Source organism: Nilaparvata lugens, chromosome 3 (assembly GCF_014356525.2).
Source record: "Nilaparvata lugens isolate BPH chromosome 3, ASM1435652v1, whole genome shotgun sequence".
Classification (NCBI taxonomy): domain Eukaryota; kingdom Metazoa; phylum Arthropoda; class Insecta; order Hemiptera; family Delphacidae; genus Nilaparvata; species Nilaparvata lugens.
Genome location: NC_052506.1, coordinates 12,469,873 through 12,496,767, shown reverse-complemented (window position 1 = coordinate 12,496,767; position 26,895 = coordinate 12,469,873). Strand labels below are relative to the sequence as shown.

Below are 26,895 nucleotides of genomic sequence, written 5' to 3'. Positions count from 1 at the left end.
TTGTTTTATAATCAAGTTTACCAGTTCAAGTTGCATATAATATTACCAAGAAGTAAAAAAACATCTTCAGTTTCTTTGAGAAAAAATTCGTATTATCCTATGCGTAAAGTATTGAAAGTAGCATGGAGACAGACCGATCAAACTTTTTAGTAGACTTATCGGGTAGTTCTTTGTTAAATTAAAGTCCTTATACATAGCTAGACAGAATTATAAACAGTTTAAATTATACCTTGAACATGGAAAACATTCAAGGCGATTTAGTATTAGCATGCTTTTAATAGTGTTTTACTACCAAACTGTCTGATTGTTTAGGTCATCAAATTGATGAAGATAAACTTTATAGCAATCCCAAATAATATAGAAACATTTGGACTAAAATAAAATTAGTAAATTGTGATACAAGAAACAAGCATAACCTATTATTTAGAAATTATATATAAGGATGAATTGCATGGCAATTGATTTTTTAAAATATTGGTATGTTGTTATATCCATTAGAGTAAGACCAATAATCATTCAAATACTCACGTTTTACAAATTGAGTTACTCAAAAGGATTTTCCATAAAACATATTAATGAAACAATATTACTGTCAGATCAAAGTCTATTTTCTACCTATATTGTTATCAAAAATAATAAGTTCAGTGGTTATTTCAGTAGACAGTTCTAATCTGTGGCATCTCTTCTACAGACGGTTGTCAGCTGACTTGTGATCAAAACTAAACAGCTGATGAACTTTCGTGTTCCTTTCATTATCTGAATTTAAGAACTTTTTTTCATTAAAATATGGGGAAAGTATTGAAATATTGTGATTGTAATTTTTAACCCTATGAAATGATAAATTTTCACTTCTCATAGTTCAAATTAATAACAGATAAGTTTATTTCTCAAAATAGTGTTTGGAGTTCAACTTAAAAAGGCAGTGACTGTAAGGGCGCTAAAATTCAAACTGAAGACCCTGATAGAATTTATGTAAAACTTTTATCTGATCAATTCGATGTCATATTGAAGAATTTCAAGTTAAACAAATTATATAATACTTCATACTTACTTTATGTCATCAAAGACTGGGGATACCAGACCTATTTAGCCATTAATGAGTAATTACTGTCTTTTAAAAAAGGCTCACCGTAAAAATGAGTATAATATTATTGAGTGGCCAGACAGTCTGTCAATTCTATACTCTCCTCAGCACTGATATAGTTATTTGTGCAACTAGTGCGCAAAGTGACAGTTTGCTGCACCGAAAGAAACGTTTACGCCCTAGCCGTAGGCGATTTAGGCATGGTTTGTTGAGTGTAGCAGAGGAACTTTGCGCACGTATTTCACATTAAATTTTTCCTACAGTTACCATTGAATATGAAAAGTGAGTAATTATGGGTAAAATTGCCTGAAATGCATCAAATGTTTTTCTGTGTAATTTTATTATTAATAAAAACCTTAATTTATTGTCAAATTGAATAATGTAGTAGTAAATGAATGAAGGGGCGGCTGTCACTCATGTGGTGGCTGTCCTCGTTGTCCTTAATATTATTATAACGTGCACAACAGTCACTGTTACCAACTTCATTTTGATTTTGCTGCACTGGTGCTCCATATAACCTACTAACTATTTTGTGTTGCCATGTTGCAAATCTGGAGTGCAGAAAAAAAATTTCCCGCACTAGAGCGGAAAAGTGATTCTTTGCGTTCTGTAATCAGTGCAGGAATGGCCACTTTCCGAGGTAGCTGTAGGGAAAGTAATATTTTCCACATAGTACATTCCTCAATTTACATGGGCTGATGTGTAGCTATTATATTTTATCTTTCAATCGTTGCTGGCCAGATAGCCGAGTTGACTATGGCGTTGCACCCTCCAGTCCGCTAATTGCTACCTGGTCACGGGTTCGAATCCCATCGATTAGGCATGGACGTTTAATCATCTCATAATTCACCCTCGTACTTCCCATTACCCACGCACAAAAAAAGCTTATGTCGTGGTTATCATCCGCAATAAAAATAAAATAATATTGTAGGTAAGTACTACCCAACCTATATAGTACGTGGAGGCTCAAAGGACAGAGTAAAGAAAACATTATTATCCTATAGTTAATCTCGGTATCCTTATTCCATTCTAAAAGTTATTAGCATGACGTTTATTATAGCTATGAATTTACAATATTTTGTACTGAAAAGAACCGATGTGGTTTCGAAATAGTCTCGCCACGTAGTGATCTTTTAGTTCTCTCCATTCAATAAAACGTCAAGAGTCGTTTTGTATCTTTTGATTGCGGAGATATCCAGGGAGCACGTGAGATTAACTCGGACGCGATCACATTCACCCCCAACAGGAACGTCAAAACGTTTCTATCTGAAAAGCTCTACTAGCAAGGATAATGCTCTTTTTTTGGAAGAGAACCCTTTACATCTGGCACATGTCCCGACAGGATTACTTATTCTTCAGGCTGAGGACCCCCTCAGATTCTTCCTGCCTTCCTCATGTGTGTAAGCGTTTTTAGAACGTATAGCAATCACTTGAGAATACTCATATTTTCAGAATTTTCCCATATCATCTTTTAAAAGGTGCAGAAATCAAATTACATTGACACACAATTTATTCAGATTTATTTTATACAGTAGCCTACGGTACCCATATCAAACTTTTTTCATTCATATAATAAAAATGATTGATTAATAATTTGAGTTTTCAAATAGACTTGGAAATTAATTTTCAATTAAAAACACTGGATTAAGTCCTGAGGGATTTTGAAATCTTGCTGATATACTCGAGAAAGAAATGAATGGACGAACAAATTGTAATATTTAACAAATATATTTTTAAATAACTGCCTATTAATGTTAACTGCTGATAATAATGTTATCATATTTAATGTGAGGATTGGTGAAAGGGTGGAAATTTCATTGTTTACAGTTTCAAAAGTAGCAATAATTTGTTAAAAGAATAAAAATCAATTCACACAGTCTATATTTCCATCTGACTAGTTTTCTAACTAGCCAGTCCCTCTTTTGCAGTTTCTTGGATGATTAGAGAACATTTCCTTGTTCTTTTCTCTCGTATATACTGTTCCACTTCCACAAGCCCTAAAACCAGAATCTTCAAGTTCTTCTAAAAAAAATATTGTCAGTGAAAAAGTTATTGAAATAAACCAGGAGTAATAAAGGAGAGTTCTAAAGAATTGAGGATCATTAAAATTTAAATTAAAACTTAGTACAAATTTAAATGTATAAAATAAATATATTTTTCTCAAAAACGAACATTTCTTTGTTAGGCTTAATTGACAGTTAATAGTATAGCTCCAGAGTTTTAAATTTACATCCAAGACAAAAAAACTTGCTCATAATGATCAGAATAATTAAATCAATTTCTTTTGACAATAATTATTAGCAAGTTTCAATGAATATTCAGTTTTAGATAACTTCTTTGAAATAAGGATTTCAAAGTTTAGTCGATGTCTAGTGGTTGGTTTTGTTACAGAATCAAGTTTACGTTTTATTTTTCAGATGACTAATTTCGGTTTCCAATTTCAAAAGCCTTAATTCCAATACTTGCATAGAAAGTTGGTTCTTCTCTTCAGCTGCTTTCATCTGATTCTCAATGTTTTTTAGGGCAGTTAGAACGTCTTTCATCTGTAAAAGAATAGTTTTTCAAAATATAGTACCATAAAACGTTTTGAAACGGTGTTATAATGATACGAAGCTGCACCTTACCAGTAGAAAGAGGCCTTGGAAGTGCAAATCAACTTTCTGAAAGAATGGACTTTTTTGAGCCAGCTAAGGTTTATAAAATTAAGTTTAAGGCCCTTACAGAAAGTCTTGAATATCCTTCCCCTGGGCTCCAATCCCCAAGGGAGAGTGACAAGATATATAGATAGATAAATGTATTTTATTTGTACTTTACAGCATTACGAGAGTGATGTGGGCGAAGTTGAGGCAATAAGAGTCCCCTCTTCCACTTAACCTACCAAGCGGTTTTACCAGAGTGACTGCTCAGAGGCAGCAGTCTAAGGCATAATAATATTATTAAAAATCATTATCCCCAGTGTAAAAACAACACTTATTAATCTCAAACAATATATAGGAGACTATTATGCCTTGTCAAACTGAATCACTATGGTAGAGTCTACCTACCAAGCAATACCGTTATTATGATGGATTTATAGGAAGCTTGACACACTAGTTGCTGGAGCTCTTTCTGTGATAGATCTTTGTGATTCATCAGATACGGAACTGACGAATGTTCTGGTTACTTTTATTTGAAACTTCTGACAATTCCAGAGAATTTTAAATCATATAACACTCAAAACAAATATTTGTTCTCATCCTTTTACTATCTAGTGCAACTAGTAGTATATCCTAGTAATTTGAGGGATCAAATAAAAAGTTGATTGAATTTATTTTGGATTGATTCTGTTTTGAATGTACACAACAGCCCAATTACTTACCGTCACTTTCTTGTCTTCTGATTCCTCCTCATTCCACTTGGCTTTATCTTTTTCTGTGCTATTTCGATTTACATCTGTGGAAACAATAACAAAAAGTAACATGAAAATGAGCAGGATATAACTCATGGAATCACAGAGGTATTTAATAGATAAACATGGACTTGAAATGCTCCAAAAACGTCAAAAACTGTTTCAACTATGTCACGATATATAAAAGTAGATAAACCTAACAGATAAGAGGTGTAATGAGCTTACAACATGTAAATGAGCAGCAAATATCTCATCGTCACAGAATGTTCTACTTTCATGAATACGAGCTACTAACATTTTCCATAAATTAAAATATTGTCTCGAAGAGTACCATTATTACAACAAGAAGTAAATAACTTGAATCTGGAATGAAATATACAAATATTTTGAGATAAAATAAGAGATTCTAGAAAATGGTGATTATTCGATGAATGATGAATCAGTGCCACTTCATTCTTGTATATCAAGGCCATAGCTAGACCATTGATATGATAGATATAGAAGATTAGACAGAATTATTACATTACCCAGTATTGATGAGATGACATACCTTTATCGACAGATTTATTATTTCTAACAGTATCGCCGATTTCTTGAAATTCTTCTGCTATGTATGTTCTGCTTAGTTCGTTTTCATCCAGGCAGTCAACGTTTGTTACCTGTAGAGCGATCAAATATTTGTTACTAAACACTGAAATAATAGTGTGGAAATTTGTAAGATTTGTATTAATTTCCCTTCATAAAATATTAGAGATGAATGTGATATAGTCCAAGCATTTTCGGTAAAAATTGGCCACTCCTGGGAATAATTCCCTCAAAGGGAAAACTTCGTTTATGTATAAAACTAGCACCTAGTAACAACTTATTTGAAATCAACGTTTATGTATACAGTGCATGATTATTACGGTTTTGACTCTCTGAATACACTTTTTACACAAAACTTAAAACTTCGCAACCCCCGTGTTTCGGATATTCACGTCAAGCTGTCGGTCCCAGCTGCCTAATAACAGTAGTTAGGTTCTGTAAGAGACCCTGAAATTGATCAGGTGCGACCTGAAAACTCTGACACCAGAACTGAGCCAGCCAGGTCACTCGATAATATTATTATTATTACCTACTATCTACATTCGTGTTTTACTCTTACAGTAGAGTACTACTTTCTTAGTCATGGATATAAGTGTCATCAAAATGAAACAAGAAAGTATAAGACTAATTCAAAACAGATGAAGAGACTGCACGTCTGATTAAAATGAAAGAAGGTAAGATCTCTGAAAATCAACTCACTCATCAACAATATTTGGAGAACGAATATGGAGAACAAAGAAAATTATAAGTGTATGACACTGTATACTTGGGCACATATTAATAAATGAATCATAAAGGAACAAAAAAGGAATAAAACAATATAATATTGTATAATTAATAAAATATAAAATATGTACATGGATGAAACAATTTATAGATTTGGACAATGTAAGAAAAAATCTGGTGTGGTACACTCACACAACTTTCCTTGCTCATATTTCGAAACTACGATCAGACTTTTGTATATGTGTATATATAATTGTTTTCAGAGTACTTTTTCCTTTGTGTAAATTGTGAAATTCAATGATTTTTTAGTCGTCATTTTTTTAAAGTCGTCAAAACAGCTGTTCTACAGATGAAATTAATATCTCGACTATGTGTTCTTTTTATGAACTGCTCTACCTACCTACCTCATGCACGAGAAGGAGGGTTACAAAGTCCATTTCTCAAGGATGAGGTGGACCCCCCATTAGTTTCCCAGAAAGGAGACTCATGCCAGTTAATAGAGCTGATAAATAACTATACAGAGTATGAATTTGAAAAAAATCGGTCAAGTTATTTTGAAAAAATCGTGAAAAACATGGTTTTTTAGTAATTATCCGCCATTTTTCTCAAGAATATTACGGTGCTCCTGCAATTTTCCAAGGAAAAACTCATGTCATTTGATAGGACTTATGAATAGCTACCCATGGCTTGAATTTGAAGAAAATCGTTAGAGCCGTTTTCGAGAAAACCGTGAAAAACCTGGTTTTTGGTCATTATCCGCCATTTTTCTCAAGAATATTACGGAGCTCATGGAATTTTCCCAGAAATGAGACTCATGCCAGTTGATAGTGCTTATGAATATCTATTCATGGTATGAATTTGAAGTAAATCGTTAGAGCAGTTTTCGAGAAAACGGTGAAAAACATGGATTTTTAGTCATTATCCGCCATTTTTCTCAAGAATATTACGGAGCTCCTGAAATTTTCCCCAAAATGAAACTTATGCCAGTTGATAGGGCTTAAAAATAGCTATCCATGGTATAAATTTGAAGAAAATCGTTGGAGCCGTTTTCGAGAAAACCGTGAAAAACATGGTTTTTTAGTCATTTTCCGCCATTTTTCTCAAGAATATTACGGAGCTCCTGAAATTTTACCAGAAATGAGACTTATGCTAGTTGATAGGGCTTATAAATAGCTATCCATGATATAAATTTGAAGAAAATCGTTAGAGCCATTTTCGAGAAAAACATGGTTTTTTAGTAATTATCCGCCATTTTTTCCGCCATCTTAAATTGAATTTTATTGAATTTCTTATTGTCGGGTCCTCATGGTATAGGGACCTTAAGTTTAAAATTTCAAGTCGATCGGTTAATTAGGAATGGAGTTATCGTGTTCACAGACATACACACACACACACACACATACACACAAACACACACACATACACACACACACACATACACACACACAGACCAATACCCAAAAATCATGTTTTTGGACTCAGGGGACCTTGAAACGTATAGAAAACTTGAAATTGGGGTACCTTAATTTTTTTTGGAAAGCAATACTTTCCTTACCTATGGTAGTAGGGCAAGGAAAGTAAAAATAACTAACAATGAACTTACTGTAATTTCAGGTTGAGTGGTTCGCTTGTCAGCCACAAATGACAATCGGCGTGAATCATCAGGTTTACTTGAACTATTATTATTTCGCTGTGTATGTTTCGGTTCTCTTGTAAATTTCTGTTGATCAAAATTTGTCTTCCAAAGAAATACCTGCAACACAGAGATGAAATACGATACAAAAAATATTATAATACATCAGAAATTTACAAGGAATTTTGAAGACTTTTAGGAAATACTTGGTTTCTTGTTAAAATGTATGAATTCAGGGCTACTTTCTTTTATTTATAAAATAGAATTATAGTACCCTTTAAAATTAATAAAGTAATATAATAAGAATGCAAATTATAGCTACTAGTTTCAGTGTTTACACCATCGTCAGGTTATAGTCGTCACCGAAACTAGTAGTTATAATTTGTATTATAATATTATTCTATTATTTTATTAATTTCAAAGGGTACTATAATTCTATTTTATAAGTAAACTTGGTTTCTTGTTCGATTCAAAGTTTAAATTCAATTTTCACTATAAAGTTAAATCTATTTCATTTGTAAAAAGTTGGAAACATTGAAGAAACAAATGTCTGAGTTCAAAATACTACGAAAACATCAAAACTCATTAACATGAACATAATTACTGTACTGTCATTTACAAATTACAGTTCCGAGTCCAGAAACATAAACTTATTGACGGCAAAAGATGAAGAAATACATTAATTTATATTATAGTTTCATTTTACAATAAGGCTATATTACTGTTTATTGTTTTTGGAGGTACGGATTCAAAGATCCAAAGTTTCAAAGAACACCACACGTCAACCGAAGCTTATTGTGTTCCCAAGTAGTATGTTAGTTAGGCAAACCAATACCTGTGTCCTTTATAAGAACCAGGAGTTTTTCCTATACTAACATCCCATTCATCACCTGGTTGTTTGTCGCAATCGAGTGTGATATGCTTGGCAGTCTCTTCAGACTGATTAGTCCTCGTGACCTACGTGAGTTCCACTCCTGGCCTTCTTTGAAGGTCCTTCCGCTGAGGAAGGGGCAGCCAAGTTGCCTCTAGGGCGACCGGCCACCCTTGACTCAGCCTCTTGACCCACATTTGTGCCTGGAGTTTCACCCATCTCTGGTCTCTTGGGTTTTTCTTTTTGCCCCTACGACACTACCCTGATGGGGTTTGAAGGCAAGGCAACTTCTGGAGTTGCTTTGGGGTCCCTTTTAGTCGCCTCCTACGACAAGCATGGATACTGTGGGTGAGTTCTGGTTTTCAACACATTCTTGAGTACGATGTTCGACTCAAAGCTTCCCCAACCAACAGGGGGTTAGGCTACATTAGACAACCCAATTATAACTTTTTGGGTACCCGCGTTTGCTGCAATGCAAGTCACATGCCAGAGATCAAGATGAGTTAGTGAATTGAGAAGGTTAGAGCTGCATTTGTAAAAATGAGACCTCTTCTGTCTGTCGGCTTGTGATTTGTCTCTTGAGGTCAGGACCCGCCTCTTAAAGAGCTATGTGTTCCCTGTTCTTTTGTATGGGTTAGAAGCATGGACACTGAATAAGGTATGTGAGGCTAGACCTACCGGCATATGCTCCGTATATCTTGGACAGATAGTCACAAATGCAGAGGTTCTCAGACGTATGGGTAAACAACTGGATATTGTGCGTGAAATTAAGATCAGGAAGTTGAAATACTTTGGCTCAACTCACACTTACGCAATTCAGGTCGAGAAGAGACTCGACTCTAGTCGAGAGCATGTGTTTCCAAATGGTGACACTCAGACCAGTTGATTTTCTAGTCTCCGCGACGTCACCATTTGAAAACACATGCTTCCGACTAGAGTCGTGTAAGTGTGAGTTGAGCCTTAGGGCGCATTATGAGAGGACCTAAAAGTACGTAATTCTGTACCTCATAATACAAGGTAAATTTGTTGGTAAGCGCTCAGTGGGACTTTATCTTCAAGATAACTGTCAAAATTATAAGGATATACATTTTTCGAATCATCCAATGAGGATTCCAATCAGGTCTTACAATGTTTTGTGTGAAATTTTAATGACATAAAGAATCATTTTCACTAATTCACAATATTATAATCAGTTCATTTGAAGAGAATTAGAATAATGTGTTGGTTGAGAAACCTGAGGGAGGCATTCAACTGCACGTCACACGGCCTCTTCCGAGCAGCAGTCAACAAAATAAGAATTGTCATGATGGTAGCCAACCTCCGTAATGGAGATGGTACCTAAAGAAGAATAAGACAACCCCAATAGAACCGTATCTTTATTAAGGTACATTAGATTGTAATGTAAAATCTGTAGATACTGTATTGGTAATGTATCATTATGCTCGGTAATTAATTCTTTCTTTACCCAAACCTGCGATTTTTCTACAAAACATTCATTGAAATTGAATTACCCTGACAGTCGTGATTTTCATTGAACAGTGCACAAATATAAAGATATCATCCATACACAAATATTGAATATAATATAATACCGGGTGATTCATAAAGGACTTTACAACTTTGAAAATTCATATAAATCTTATTAAACAAGGTACACAGCTGGTTTTGGTTGCACCGCACAAGCGCTAGCGGCAGTTACGTCAAAGATGGCTGCCTTCACTGGACCCGAGCGTGCTAGTTGTGTGTTTTGGTTTGAAGAATCGAAGTCTGTGACAACATTTCAGCGTAATTTTTGTACCAAGTACACTAAAGATCCTCTTAGTAGTTCTACAATTTATGAGTGGCATAAATGTGTTTTAGAAATAGGGAGGGTGTTCAGTAAAACATACAAAATCCTCAGGTCGTCCAAGCACATCTGACGAAGTCGTTGAGCAAGTGAGACAAAGTTTTGTCAAGACCCGGCGTGCATCTCGAGAGCTCCCACAATCGACAGTTTGGCGAGTATTTAAAAAACGTTAGCATTTGAAACCATACCGATATTCCAAGTTACGCCTGAAATGCTAGTGCGAGTCTGGAAAGAAATCGACTATCGATGGGATGTCTGCAGGATAACCAACGGAAGTCACATAGAACATATTTAGTTTAAAGTAAAAAAACTTGAAGTGTTTTCGTTTAAAACAACATCGAAACCAGCTGTGCTGTTTAATAAGATTTATATGAATATTCAAAGTTGTAAAGTCCTTTTTTAATCACCTGTATAAAGCACACGTATTATAGAAGCATCTGTTTCAGTTATAAATAGGGGTTCACAATAAATTTCTTGAAAATGATACTGGAAACGTTTATTTACCTGATTGTCAACAGAACCAGAAGCGAATTGGTCTCCACCGTCATTGAAAGCCACGCATGTGATGGCACCCTTGTGACCTTCAATCGTATATATTGCCCTTCCTTCCATTAAATCCAGCACCTGGAAATCATATTACAGTAAGTTTCAATTTTGTCCAAAAAAAAGTTTTACAAAAATGTTCTGTATCTCGTACAAATTAATGTAAAATCTGTAGAGACTGAATTGAAGGATACAGAACAATAATTGGTAAGGCTGGCTTCACACTGTTGATTTTTTCGTCGGCCGATACTTCCCAAAAAGATGAGACATGTGCTTTTTAAATGTAAGTCTTCAGACTGTCAACGGTGATAAAAAAATCTTGCCAGAAAATAGAACCTGTCCTATTTGCAGAGGAGAGCAATAGTAATGGCGCATAATCTTCTGATTGCAAACGTTCACACTGGTAGAGTTTAGTCACCGGAACCCATTCCTTACACCTTTTGGAGGGTCACTAGACTTTTTTTGCCTGCTTATTGTTTCCCTATATTAAAAAAATCCAATCGTTAATCGAGATATTTAATTTTTTGAAATGTTATAATAATCTAATCAACTCACTGATTCCATAGAAGTTTGAATTTTGTTTCTAAGACCACAAATAATAATATTTTTTGTAAAAAATCGAAAAGTTGCTGGGTCTAAGAATGAACAATGTGAAAACCCAAAGCGATTTCTCCTATTTCACGGTTATTAGCAAATCATTCCGGTTCGTTGCGGATGACTATTTTTCGACCAGTCTGTCAGCGCCCTAAGGTAACATTATGCTTGATAAATCATTCTTTTTTCAGACCTGCGAAAATTATTGTAAAATTCAAAGGAATATTTTAGATAGAGCTTCACTTTTGACATAGTTTAACTTCAGCCAGGTAACAGTTGAAAGTTTTTCAAAAAATGGACACAGAATGAAAGTTTGTTTCAATGAAATGAGACTAATGTCACTGAAATTTATCTTTTTAAATATTAGTGTGTGAGACATAGGCTAATTCTATTACTTCTAAGAAGGAAGTATTTCTACTAGTACGCCACTAGTAATACTGTACTAATACTAATAATTGTTTTATTATTGAAATATAAGAATAATCATAATTTTAATCCCCCAAATTATATGTCATCTTCTAAGAAGGAAGTATTTCTACAATGAATAGTAGAAATATTTCCTTCTAAGAAGATGACATATAATTGGGGGGATTAAAATGATGATTATTCTTATATTTCAATAATGAATAGAAGATAAATGCAGGATAAGGAGTAAGTATAAAAATAAGAAATTCAACGAATGGAGATTTATGAATTGTATGCAACACAAAGCACATACCAAACACTATAGTGAGGTTCACGTTATAATGACAGTGTTTAATTAGCAATGGTATTGCTATCCTTGTCTATTATTCAACAACAAAGCTGATAGCGCTATCTCTTACTCGCTTTGCTCTGTTGCCAGATCGTCTTTTAACAATGTAGAATTAATAATTAATTGACAAAATATTCATTAATCCATTATGAAATTATTGAAAAATATAATCTCTTGCCTTATAAAATATAATTGATTATTTTAAACGAGAATGAACAGTTAATATTACATAAATAAACCTGTATCAGCTACCGTCTATAGAAGGCATTGACAAGACAGAGGATCGGCGACGTTTTTCCCCTATCTTTCATCACTGTCATTATAGCGTGGACCTCACTACAGTTTCGCATCAATAGTTTACAACTTGAGATGACATATATTATAATAAAATTAGGGGGATTAAAATGATGATTATTCTTATATTTCAATAATGAATAGAAGATAAATGAAGTATAAGCGGCAAATAATAGTTATTTGTATATCTAGAGTGAAAAGTGCTGTTTTTTCTCCCTGAGGGAAAAGTTTGAAGCCCGAGGCGAAGCCGAGGGCAACAATTTTCCTGAGGGAGAAATAGTTATTTGTATATCTAGAGTGAAAAGTACGACTTTTTCTCCCTGTGGGAAAAAGTTTGAACAATTTTCCCGAGGGAGAAAACGTATTTTTCGCTCGTGATGTACACAACATTTTTCCTCCATCTACTTTTTTTTATAGAAACTGCAAATAATATCATTTTAATAACTTACGTATTGGTGACAATGTTTCCTAACAACATAACCTAAAATCTGAGACCTAGAAACCGGTCGTCTGATTGGCACTGCCGATTGTGCTATCTATCGGCAAAAGTTGTAACAATTATATCAGATGGGCGTCTACCAAAAATGGCTGACTCCAGATCACGCGGTTCAGATTTGAATTGCAGATCAAAAATATTTGTTGGCTGGTATTTTGAATAGAATAAAATATTTTTAAAATTGTATAAATTTTTATCGTCTACTAATATTAAGAATATATCATACAAACATATATTTCATGAGTTGATCAAATTTCTGGTTGTGGTATTGAATTCAGTTGACTCAATGACAGACACCTCTATTATGCTTTCTCATCTGAGCTTAGACCTTCTAACCTATTACAAATATAAGTTTTAAAATAGAGATGCTTCCCATGTTATTTAAATGGAGTCACTTTTCCTCCCTAGGGAGTTTTTCTGTTTTTTACTACCGAGAGCGAAAAAGTGACACTTTAGTAAAGTAAGTACTTTAGACAGTAGGTGGAGGAAAAAACATTTTTCACTCGTGATATACACAACATTTTTCCTCCACCTACATTTTTATAAAAACTGCAAATAAAATAATTTTTAAAAATGTACGTGACCAAACAATGTGTTACAACATAATCTAAAAAGTAAACAGAAACAGTTGGCTTGTTATCACAGTTCTCCGCCAACAGCGCTATCTGTCGGCAAAAGTTCTAACAAAAATGGCCACCACAACTACAGCTATGATGAAGTTCCCGTTTCAAATTTGATTAGTTAATAAGGAATATTCGTTGGCTGGTATTTTGAATAGCATGGAATATAAAAAATATTAGTATAGTGATATAAAGTTTGTAATAATTTTAGCATACAGACATATATTTCATTATGTTGATCAAATCTGGTTGAGGTATTGAATTTAGTTGGCTCAATGACTGACTACTCTATATGCTTCCTCATCTGAGCTTAGACCTTCTTACCTATTACAATGTAAGTTTTTAAAATAGAGATGCTTCCCATGTTATTTAAATGGAGTCTCTCTTCCTCCCTAGGGAGTTTTTCCGTTTTTTAGTACCGAGAGCGAAAAAGTGACACTTTAGTATTATGTTTCAGGGAGTAAAGGAAGTACTTAAGACAGTAGGTGGAGGAAAAAATATTAATCTCAGTACCCTTATAAATTATTTTTTAATGACAAAATAATTTATAAGGGTACTCAGATTAATATTTTTATTCATGTTAAAAGTAGCCGTAAAGAAAAAAAAACAATATAAAGGTTAAGTATATAAATCAGAAATTCAACCAACGGAGAAATCGAAATTGAGAATAGAGGTCTCTTTGAAGGAGACTGGATAAACAAGGAAAGATGGCGATTGGGATGCGAGAAGCATAATAAAAAGGATACTTAAGAAACTGAGACAACGAATTGCCGTATTTCTTACTTTAATAGACGAGTCGGAAAGATGGCGATTGGGATGCAAGAAGCATAATAAAAAGGGATACTTAAGAAACTGAGACAACGAATTGCCGTATTTCTTACTTTAATAGACGAGTCGGAAAGATGCCGATTGGGATGCAAGAAGCATAATAAAAAGGGATACTTAAGAAACTGAAACAACGAATTGCCGTATTTCTTACTTTAATTGACGAGTCGTGGGAAGCTGTCATCAGGTATTCACCAGAGGGATGAAATGATAGACGAGCCACTGTATCTGAGTGATCGTCATAGAGTTGCAGCAGGTTTTTGTGCCTGGTATCGAAGATTTTCACAACACCGTTCGACATAGCAACACCCACACACCAACCATTCGGATGATAGGCAACGTGAACACCATATCCTGAAACAATCAACTATTATTCACATTTCACAATCATCGAAGCAACCTTCACTCTACCTAGACAATAGAAATAACCTACGAAAAGAATATTGTTCGAACAAATCTTATAAAAAGTTTAGGATGTAATTTCCTACATTCTGATGCTAATTGCTTCGTCAGCAGAAGCAATTTCATTGATACCAATCAATAATGATCAAACATTATGGAGTTCAAAAATCTAATGACAAACATTTGCTGAGAATGATAGTATCGAGTCTGCCAATTTGGTTGTTAGAGAGCTGTATGATATTGCTTCCCAGAGGTTTGGTGCAAATAGACTGGCCCTCAATAATGATAAGACTCAGGAGCTAGTCTTCAGTCTCAATCCCCAGAATTCCACCACAGATACTGTGAAACTGTTGGGGTTTTCCGTAGACAGTAAATTGACGTGGGAGACTCATTATAGATCAACTACGCATCAGGCTCAGTAGGGTTGTGTTCTTGTTGAGGAGGCTTGTGGATTGTGTGCCTGACACTTTTGTGCGCCAGGCATACTTTGCCTTTTTTCAGAGCCATACAGCCTATGGAACAATCCTATGGGGACATGCGACCAGTGTGGATAGGGTTCTGTTGCTGCGGAAGCGAGCGGTTAGAGTTGTGGTGAGGACTGGAAGGATTGATCATTGTAAGCCACTGTTCATCCGGTGAAGTGATGACAGTCTTCAAAAAAAAAAAAAAAATATATAATATATATATATATATATATATATAATATATATATATATATATAGCACACAACAGAAGACACTTTAAAACAGGAGACACGATATAAATAGATTGAAAAAACTTAAAAACTTACATTAGAAATGGGGGAAATTTTCGGAGACTGTGTCTCCTTTCTCAACCGAGAAGACTGCAGTTTTGAATCCAACGGTTGTGTGACCACAGAGTATGCACGGAGCCCCAATTGTAGCAGCAGAAACCACAGATTACGCGGTGCAGACGGATGGAGAGAAAAAGGGTACAGATTCAGGAGACATTATGGGGTATTTAGGTGGCGGTTACAAACGGGATATTTAAGATTTGAGTGAGTAATGAATAAGGAAAGGTGTAGCTTATGGATTGATAGAAAAGAGGAGATTTAAATTAGAAATCAAAAAAGAATTAGACTAAAATTGGAGGAAGGAATTGTAGAATTGAACTTGAATGGAATTTATTTTTCATTTTTATTGAACAATAAAACATTTTTAAATTTTTTTTAAAGTTTTCAAGTGTTTTCAATCTATTTATATCGTGTCTATAAAAATGAAAAATAAATTCCATTCAAGTATTTGCATGTATTTTGCAATTTGAGTATTTTGCATGTATTATATTTCCAAAAACTAAATTTAGTGCATTCTGTAATATAATTTAAGTTGATATATATTTGTTATTGTGATAATATGACTTGACTGTAAATTGACCTAGCCTAATGTACTTAATGTATTTTATTGGCTGAAATAAATCATTGAACATGTTGATTGTAGACAAGTATTGTAGTACGATAAAGTAAAGATAGAAATCGATGTGTCACAGCAGAAACTAATTAAATAAAAAGTAGATTTACAAACTACCTGAAACTCAAAATATGTTGTAAATAATAATAAAATAATCTAGTAAAAATGATAAATGAAATAAATGGATAACAGTACATTCTTATAGTTATTTGAAGATGCATGTTATTGACAGCTCATTTTAGAGTGAGTCTACTTAACATCCTAGTGTTCCTGAATACTATACATAAGTTGTTACTCTAGAATAGGATAGAATACTTTTTACTTGTCGATGTAGCGAAATTTGGACAGTAATGTTCAATCCACCACTTGACCACTACTTCATTCAGATTAATCATGTAGAATTAACAATATATTGCCTAAGTTACTATTCTGTAAATTCAGATTTTGGGCAAAACTACATAATAAATTACCAGCATCAATCACAACCTGTGAAATGGACGGTTATAAATTCTGAGAATCATTCATCACTATCAATTTGGACAGTAATGTTCAATTCACCACTTGACCACTACTTCATTTAGATGGGTCATGTAGAATTAACAATATATCGCCTAAGTTACTATTCTGTAAATTCGATTTTGGGCAGAACTACATAAATTACCAGAACCAATCACAGCCTGTGAAATGGACGGTTATAAATTCTGAGAATCATTCATCACTTGGCATGATTGTACCTCTCATTAAGTTGAATGTATGGGCGATTTCATGGCTTTTGGAGTCCCAAACTTTGACAGTCTTATCTTCAGAGCAGGAGACTACAGTTTGACCATCTGGAGAATATCTTGCACACCTCACCCAGTTGCTATGTCCTACAAATGAGGATACGAACCTGCAAGGTGAAAGTAAATTATAAAATGGTTATTGAAAAAAAATGATTGATGAACTATTTTTTCTGAAATCAAGTTTGATACAATAAAAATTTCATCAATATTTAAGAATTATTATAATCTATAATATAATAAAGGAAAGAAATTGGATAAAGGGGGGAAATTGGATTAAAAATGTACAGAAGGACTTATCTGATGCAGGAATTGATGATTGCATAATATTTGACAGAACCCAATTGAGAAGGAATGTTGCAAACGTGTTTCCACGTCCAGTGGAAATTAAGAGGAGGAATGTGGTCTTTTCCCAAGAAAGAAGAGAGACTATATCAGCCAGAAAGAAAAAAAATGGGAGAATCGAAGAAATAAGGATCTAGTAAGGCATACAAAGTGAATACTTGGCGATTTCCATAAAAGGGAATTTGACGCATAATAATAATAATAATAATAATAATAATAATAATAATAATAATAATAATAATAATAATAATAAAATAATAATAATAATAATAATATAATAATAATAATAATAAAATAATAATAATAATAATAATAATAATAATAATAATATAATAATAATAATAATAATAATAATAATAATAATAATAATAATAATAATAATAATAAAGGAAAGAACTGGCTTATACACACACGTACGGGATAGGAAATTCACGAATGAAGCATCTTCACGTCTTAACTACTGGACTGATTAACTTGAAATTTTGCATATAGATCTTTATTTACCAAGAATGATTATAGGCCTATTTTCAATTCTTCAAAATTTCAGTTTGTCAAGTTTTCAATTAGACCCTTGAGGAGCACAGGTTACCTTCTTCTTCTTTGGCTGTGTCTTATCCCATTTAAATGGGGTCGGCATTCCTTCCTCTTAGCCTGCCTCTCCACAAAGCCCTATCCAATGCTTCCTCTCTCCTCTCCCGCAAGTCAGCCGCTATTCTATCTCCCCACCTCATCCTAGGTCTACCTCGTCCTCTCACACCATCCAAAACCAAATCCTGCACTCTTCGTCCAACATAATCCTCCTCCCGTCGCTGTACATGCCCAAACTACCTCATCCTTGTCTCTTGCATTTTCTTTCCCAGTGGTCCAACTTTTACAGTTAGCACAGGTTACCTGCTAGTTGATAATAATAGAAATTATCATTACTATTGAAGTAAAAAAATGTAATATACTATATACAGGATATTGTATTGCACATATTGTATATAACATTCATGTATTGCATAAAATAGAAATTTTACTTGGCTCTCAATGAAAGCTGCAGAATTGCGACAGGATGTTTGAAATCAACCAGGACTCCATACACGCAATGGAATTGTTCCCCTCCAATTCTGGAGAGATGATAACTTGTATCTAACTGAATTGTTCCCCTCCAATTCTGGAGAGATGATAACTTGTATCTAACTGAATTGTTCCCCTCCAATCCTCCTGAGCGAAGTCAACAGGCTACTGACAAGAGGCATCCTATAGTTCGACAAAACTCCTGTTCCTTCCAACCTCCGACTGATGTCGGTTGTGAGGTGCAGTTTCTTGACAGAGACAAAAGTACTGACTGGACTCCTCTCCAGCAGTACAATAGCAGATTCAGCTGAGAGTACAGACGTGAAAATTTTGTGAGCTGCTCCATACACTTTTGGAAATTACAACCGCTCGTTTCACAAATGTTATAGTAGTAGGAGATTTCAATACCGATTTTGCCAGGCAGGATAAAATGACAGAGGATATTAGAGATATTATTAATATGAATAATTTAGAAATTAAGGTACACGAATATACAAGAGTAACTCGAACTTCACAGACAATTATTGATAATATCCTCACAAATATAGAAGGTTGTAATGTCAGGTTAGGGAGCTCAGATCTATCAGATCATAACTATCAAATTTTAGATGTTAAGTTGCAGGGCCAGAATCCAAGCAGAAAAAAAACTTTTGTGAAAGAAATTCAGCAATATGAGCTAGGAAATATAAATTGTTTGAAGCAGGAACTGCTTCAAGAAAATTGGAGTAGTGTCTATAACAGTTGTAACCTAAATTACAAATATAAGCAATTCATTGATACTCTAAGATTTCACATTAGTGTATGCTGTCCGATAAAAAAAGTCAAAGTAAAAAGTAAATTAAACAAAGTAGATGAATGGATAACTGAAGATATTCTTACTCAAAGAATATTGTTAGGGAAGCTTATGAGGAATTTAAATTAGTGAGGGATGTTCCGAGTGAAGTCAAATACAAATGTCTAAAGAAAAACTATGCAAAAGAAGTGAGGAAAGCTAAGTGTAAGAAAACAGCTGAAATATTAACAACTAGTACCAATTTTAACTCTGCTGTTTGGGAGGGAATTAATAGAAATAGGAGAGCAGCTCAAAAAGATACAGTTACTAATGTCCCTAGGATAATCGATGAACATGGAAATTATATGGATGATAGTATAGACATTTGTAACTTTTTCAATAAATATTATCAACAGGTTGCATATAATCTCCAAAAGTCACTGAGCACTAATACTTATAATACAACTAAATTAAATGCTGAGCCAATTGAAAAGGTATTTAAATTTCATCCATTATCAAGAGATGAGTTGTCAAGAATAATAAAAAATTTGAATAACAAAAAAACAGTAGGATTGGATGGGGTCTCAAGCAAAATTTTAAAAGAATGTGAAAATGAATTACTGGACCCTTTATTGCATCTCCTTAATACTTCACTAGAGCAGGGTATTTTCCCGATGATCTGAAACAAGGAAAAATTTTGCCAATTTTCAAGAGCGGTGATTCTGAGAGAGTTGAAAATTATAGACCCATTAGTATTCTAAATGTAATAAGTAAAATTTTTGAAAGAGTAGTTTTAAATAGGTTATTGATGCACCTGGAAGAAATTAATTTCATATGTGATGAACAGCATGGGTTCCAGAAAGGGAAATCTACTAAGACTGCAATAGTATCCCTTGTTGAAAGACTAATAGATATAATAGATTCAGGTGAGAAGGCAGCCGCAATATTTCTTGATTTATCCAAAGCTTTTGATTGTGTGAACCATAGAATATTATTGGAAATACTAAAAACTGTAGGTGTGAATGGTATAGAACTAAAATGGTTTGAATCATATCTCATAGGTAGAAACCAGTGTGTTGAGCTTACCAAGGTGGATGGGAATGAAATAGTAAAAATTAAATCTCAAAAACTGGAGGTCCAGGCTGGAGTACCTCAAGGCTCAATTCTGGGTCCCTTACTGTTTCTGTTGTATGTGAACCAATTACCAAAAGAGTTAAAAGATCACAGAGCTCTGTTGTTTGCTGATGACACATCGCTTATCTTTAACAATTATTTATTAGATAGTCTAGAAATAAATGCTTTTACTGGAGTACAGTCAATTGTCCAATTCTTGAAGCAAAGGCAATTAACAATAAATAGTAAGAAATGTCAATTCCTACAATTCAAAAGTAAATATAATTCAGTAGAGGATAGAGAAATAAATGTGTTTGTAGAGGAAAATGAATTGGACCAAGAAGAGAAAGTAGCATTCTTGGGAATTTTATTGGACAGGAAATTAACATGGCATCCTTACATTGAGAGGATATGTAATAAGATATCATCTGGGTATTTGTCCTGCGGCAGCTTGCTAGGCTGAATGATAAAAAACTACTGTTAACTGCTTACCATGGACTTATACTATCTCATATTAGGTATGCTATTTTAGTATGGGGTAATTCATCTCAACAAAATATGGACAGAGTGTTTAAGATTCAAAAGAAGGCACTCAGATGTATAGAGAAAGTGAATAGGTTAGACTCTTGTAGGCCTTTATTTAAAAAGCTTGGTCTATTAACTGTGCCATCTTTGTATGTATATGAAGTTGTAATGCATGTGAAAACGAGTGGTGTGATCCAGAATTCAGATGTTCATGAGTATAATACGCGAAACAGAGCAGATTATCATATAATGGGTCACAATAGTAGGTTATTTGAACAAAAACCAGATATATTGGTAGGAAATTTTATAACAAGCTACCTCAAATCTTGAAAAGTAATGATGATTTGAAGATTTTCAAAAAACAAATGAAAAAATATTTAGTTGATAGAGCTTTTTATAGTGTACAAGAATTTCCTTTCAAACCTAAACTAGGTTGAACTACTTAAAAAAAAAAAAAAAATTGAATTTAAGCTTTAGCAGCAACAGCCAACATGGGTTGAGCTGCCATATGGCAAGTGGAAAACCTTGATCCTCTTCATAACAATATACAGTATTGTTTTAAATGCAATGTAAATGAACTTGCTTCATAGAAAGTCCGCACAACTTGGATACAGATTGGCAACTCTTAGGCCCGCTTTCACCAAGCTCGTTCTAGATAGGTACAATGGAATAATTATCGGCAGTAACTATCACCTAGTAATCCAGTGAATATATTCCAATACACTCCTTGTCAACCGTGCTTGATTTGAACTTGTTCCAATGTCTTGACCGAGCTTGGTGGAACAGATGACCATCTATTAAATCTGACATGCACTCGACATGACCTTTTAGATTTCAATTACGAAACTGCTATAACATTATCACTTTCATGCTAGCATTCCATCTAAACATATGACATCTATTAGCAGTTTTCGCACTCGCCAATTTCTCACCGACACGGCACCCAGAAAGTCCTGATAATTAGTCAATCGGAGGACTTTATGGATTTAATGTCGGTGAGAAATCGGCGATGTCAGATTATGCAGAGTGTTTCAGAGAAACGGGAAATTTTGAAAGTTGAATAATTTCAAGAAAAACAAATCTTTAAATGAAGTTTTTCATATCATTCAATAGTAAAAATAATGCCATTTTAGAATAAATAATACCGTAACATTTATTTTTTTGAAGATGACATCTTGCAGGTATATTCCTTTTCTACGCAAACAATCCTGTAGTCTCTTCATTACATTGTCCATGCATGGTTTGATGTAACATTACAACTGGAATTTAAAATCACTTCTCGAATCTTGGCTTTCACTTCTTTCGTTGTTGCAGAATTGAAAGCCAAGATTCGATTAGCGATTTCAGAGATTCCAGTTGTAATGTTACGTCAAACCATGCATGGACAATGTGATGAAGAGACTACAGGAATGTTTGCGTAGAAAAGGAACATACCTGCAAGATGTCATCTTCAAAAAATAAATTTTACGGTATTATTTATTCTAAAATGACATTATTTTTACTATTGAATTATATTAAAACCGTTTTTTATAGATTTGTTGTACTTGAAATTATTCAACTTTCAAAATTTCCCGTTTCTCTGAAACACTCTGTACTTGTTATTAAAACTCAAATAATCCGAGACTTAGGCTCAACTCACACTACCTCGACTCGAATCGTACAGTTCCTCGCCCTTACGACTTTTTCGCTCATTGTCCCTAATTCAGTTCTATGCTACTCTATTTTCTAATCATACTTTATTAGAAATATGAGATCTAATTCGTCACTAATTTGCATGTAACAAATGTTATAATAATTATTATGAATATATTGCCTTATCTAATTCGTATTATTGTCATATTTAAAATGATCTAATTCTGCTGTGACTAGAATCGACTGATCTGAGTGTCACCATTTGAAAACACATGCTGCGTCGATTAGAGTCGCAGTCTCTTCGCGACTCGAGTCGCGTAAGTGTAAGTTGAGCCCTAATGTTAGCAAGTTTCAACTGGCTATTAGAAGCGGGAGTACGTTTTATAAATTTAGAAAAATCTACCAGAAATTTCAACTTACCTCTTTCTGGAAACATCCCAGATTTTGATCATTTTATCGTCGGAGGCTGTAACGACATGTCTGCCGTCAGACGAAAACTGAATCGATCGTATTGTAGAAGTGTGCGCTTTGAAATTACTGCACACACCTCGCACTTTTGGCACCCAAAATCGTACAGTTCTATCTCTTGAACAGGACGCCAAAAGTTTGCCCGTTGGTGAAAAAGACACGTCGAGTACATCATCTTTATGGCCCAAAAACCTGAAAAATGAAATCACTCACTTGTATAGGCTAATTTATTAAAATGATTAAAAACTATAAAAAAACCATGAAATACCATTAATTTAAATTGAAACATAAACATATGTTATAAAGTTTTAAATAAAAGGGTACTTCATATTTTTATATTGTTTTTAATAACTGAAAAATGAAATATATTATTATTTGAGTGAATGGAAAGAATGCACAGTAGTACAGACTCAATATTGAATAAGAGATTCTTCTTATTTTATGTGATAGTTTAGAGAATATACACATCACAGATTAAAAATATATCGATGTTTGAGCTTCATACAAGTGTAACAGATCGAAAACAACTTATAATATTATAAACGTCATATTTGTTATACGAATATAACAATTCCTTAAACTTGTTCAAGTTTACCTACTTACCTCAAAGCACCATTCTGATTGAGTTTCCATAGCATGAGACTCTTGTCAATACTCGATGTAACGAGAAATCTATTATCTTTATCAAATGTGAGAGAAGTAATTTCTCCTTTGTGACCTTGAAGATGTCTCACAAGTTCAGGATCTTCATGAGACATTTTCCTGTGGATGAGAAATAATTAAAATTAAAACTATCTTCATGAGACTTTTTCCTTTGAATGATAAATAATTAAAATTAAAACTAACTCCTCAAATTTGAAATAATATAGGTTACAAAATATACCTAACTCCTAATGAATAGAATAAATAACTTCTCACTTTTGAAATAATATGGATAAGTAGTTCTTATTCAGTTGAGCTGTTTGTTTGTAAGTGGGTGATGGGGAGAGATGATTAAGCATTCATGCTACCGGCGGGATTCAAACCCACGACCAGGCAGCGCTGCTAGCAGACAAGGGTGCGCCGGTATTATGAAGTCACCAGTCTCGGCAACTAAGCGTCTAAGCAAGTTTTGGGGAATTGTGTCTTATTGCGCTGAGTGTCACCAGCCGGGTCGCCAGATTCTGTCGGCCAAACTCCAGATTTTGGCGACCTTACTCGGCAAATGTACATTGGAGTTTCCAATTCCGAGTTCCCTCGACAGCTAGTGGAAGCTGTTGTCTCTATATGCAGGCTGCTTTAGTGTATTTGTACACTCTGCTAACCTGGCCGCTTAAAGCTGGCTTGACTAAAGCAAGCCATTCACTATCCGACAATTTGGTCAAAGTACGTTGGTTCACCACGTAGGATCTTTCACCACTCACGCTCCGGCTGGTTAGTCAAACATCTCCACTCTCGTTCCAAATCGAACGTGACTAGTCGGCTGACCTTGCGTGGTCGGACAAGTCACTTCAACAGTTCACCAGACTTCCGACAGCATTTTTCCCACCCACAACTACATCATTCACGTTCCGACGTTGAATTGATGGACATCAAGTTGGACAACACATCGGATAGTGAATGGCAAGCTCAAAGATCAAAACATATTGTTGTGAGACAAAGACAAAGATAGAAGGCACCGTCACAATATTCAATTTTATCAGAGCAAATGGTAGGCGGCAAAGTTGGGGTATAATGTAGAAGGAAGCGGAGAACCATCTAGATACATGCATTAGGCTATATTATTAACACCCTCAGCTACCTTTTCTGAATTCTGATACTCTAACTTCGCCGTTCTACTATGTTTCAACCTTAACCAAGAATTCTCAAATTCGTCTCCAATTATTAAAGAAAATCCTCATCAAAATAAGTTATGGTGGTAATTATGTGTGTAAGTTAATGACTTCTGCTTATTGAATATACTAATTTACTTAGTTATTCAAAAAGTACTATAGTATAGTTTATTACTGTCTAGTGTCTACCCCTGTGTGTGGGGGGAGCTCTAAGTCGAACATCAGACGCAAGAATTTGTAGAAAACCAGAATACACCCACAGTATCCCCGCTTGTCGTAAGAGGCGACTAGAAGGGACCCCTTTCAAAAGCCCTTCTTCTCCTTATGCTTTGGAACTTTTCATTTCTAGAATGGCACTTTTTTCATTGACTTAGCTGTCTGCCATTATTTCTTTCTTTTTCTACCTGTCGGCCTTCCTTGGCCATATTCTTACTTCTTCTTGAAGTCTGCATTAAATGACGCCATTGATCCAACAAGTGTGGGTAATGGATGAAGAAGCAGGTATAAGGTATAAGGTTCTTAGGTGTGATGAGCACCGTGCTGATGGGTGGTCCTTTTATATAGTGTCTCTAACGGTGCCTGCAGGCGCCCTCCTGTAGTGTTTAGCCTTGCCTAGACATGCGGGGCTCTGTCTGGGTCGAATCCACTTCCCAAGCTGTTTGTGAGCTTCTCAGAAGTCTAGGAAAGCAAGAATCCGCAGGAATGCCTGAGGATGCAATAGAGGAACCGAACAGTTTGCGGGTGGAGAGACCAAACCTTACCACTGATCAAAGAAGGGCGGTCATTCAGGCAAAACTACTTGGGAGATGAAGCTTTTGACCCTGTAAAGTTTTTGAGGGGCTAAAAGAAAAAACCTAAAAGACCATAGATGGGTGAAACTCCAGGCACAAATGTGGGTGAAGAGGCTGAGTCAAGGATGGCCAGTCACCAGGCGCCCTAGAGGCAATTTGGTGACTCTTCCCTCAGCGGAAAGAGCCTGGAATGGAACTCACGTAGGTCACGAGGACCAATCAGTCTGAAGAGACTGCCAAGCATATCACACTGGATTGCAAGAGACTAGGGGCAAGGAGAAGGGCTCTGTTTGGCTGCAAGCAACCAGGTGATAAAATGTTAGTATAGGGAAAAACTCCTGGATCTTGTAAAGGGCACAGGTATTGTTTTTCCCAACTAACGCACTTGGGACACACAACACCTAATGGAAATCTACTGTGGGGTCATGCGGTAGGGACGAGAAGAATATTGCTGCTGCAAAAGAAGGCGGTTAGGATTTTGTCATCTGTGGGAAGAATTGATCACTGCAGACCACGTACTGTTCTCGGCTCTTAACATATTGACCGTCTATAGTCAGTATGAAATTGACTCCCTTGTGCATGTAAAGGATAACATTGTAAGGTATGAACAAAGATGTGCGACTCACCACCACACTTAGACTTTCGAGGACTCAGGGATCATTTTTAATGTTGGCGCTGGAGCTCTTCAATCTTCTGCCTGAGGTGTTAAAAAGGCTGGGGTCTACCGACTTGAAGAGAAGGATGAGATGAAGGCTGGCTATACTCTGTGGGAGAGTTTATCCATGACGAGGGGACTGAGGCCGTCCACTGATCAAAAATAAGGCCTAAGCAACATTGACACAGCCTATCCAGCGACAACTGGTCAACGGCAACGTAGCGGTAATAAGGTAAATAAGCTCTGGTTGATGTGTAAGGTTCTTTGAATCGTTGGATCCTTGAATCTGTCCCTCCAAACATAACAACATTATTACTGGACTTACCTTACTTTGGACTATATACGGCGAGGTAGAACTACCCTTGGGTCTCCCCACCATTCAAAGCCATACGCTAATAATATACTGAACTTACCTGGCTGGCAGAGAAAAAAGCGAATTTATAGCCTATTTTCAAATTTATTGCCAAATTCAAATATTTACACATATGTAAAATGTGCCCCCTTTCTATTCTAAATTATAACAAGATAATGAAATGATGGCAATGCAATTACCGGTGTATTAAATATAAACACGATTGTGGCAATTTTCAATTTACATTCATATTTCAAAGTTTAACTTTTTGGTTAAATTTGCATTTAGGCTAGATAGCCTATGTCCTTATAACTGTATGAAAAAACAAAATAAACACAGTCTTTTCATATTTGGACATGGAACAAACAGGTTGATATTCAACAAAAAGTAATCAAATGTAAAATGTATTCAAAAATTACAATTCAAATTTTTGCAGTACGTTACAAAATTTACAAGAAAACAAAAATTTCAAAACAGTAGCAGTAGACAAAAATCGATACAATTC

At 34.8% G+C, this 26,895-nt stretch overlaps 2 protein-coding genes across 3 annotated transcripts in view; both read right to left on the bottom strand.

Moving 5' to 3' along the window:
* LOC111049247 (WD repeat-containing protein 7) overlaps positions 1 to 715 on the bottom strand; it is a 155,845-nt gene extending 155,130 nt beyond the window's left edge. Inside the window, exon 1 of the mRNA XM_039425394.1 lies at positions 529 to 715. The gene's annotated coding sequence lies outside the window, so the exon portion shown is untranslated. The remainder of the gene's footprint in view (positions 1 to 528) is intronic.
* A 2,505-nt stretch (positions 716 to 3,220) lies between these two features.
* LOC111049238 (POC1 centriolar protein homolog A) lies at positions 3,221 to 26,895 on the bottom strand. 2 transcript variants are annotated; one of them, XM_039425390.1, is made up of 10 exons: positions 26,591 to 26,895; positions 23,385 to 23,543; positions 22,734 to 22,973; positions 16,823 to 16,977; positions 14,414 to 14,613; positions 10,638 to 10,757; positions 7,387 to 7,536; positions 5,023 to 5,131; positions 4,443 to 4,516; positions 3,221 to 3,627 (listed from the first exon to the last, which is right to left on the bottom strand). In XM_039425390.1, the coding sequence occupies exons 2-10, from the start codon at positions 23,537 to 23,539 to the stop codon at positions 3,484 to 3,486; spliced, it is 1,347 nt and encodes a 448-aa protein (XP_039281324.1). In that variant the 5' UTR covers positions 23,540 to 23,543; positions 26,591 to 26,895; the 3' UTR covers positions 3,221 to 3,483. The 2 variants fall into 2 exon arrangements, with proteins under 2 accessions (XP_039281324.1, XP_039281325.1); XM_039425391.1 differs by having other exon boundaries at positions 26,452 to 26,878.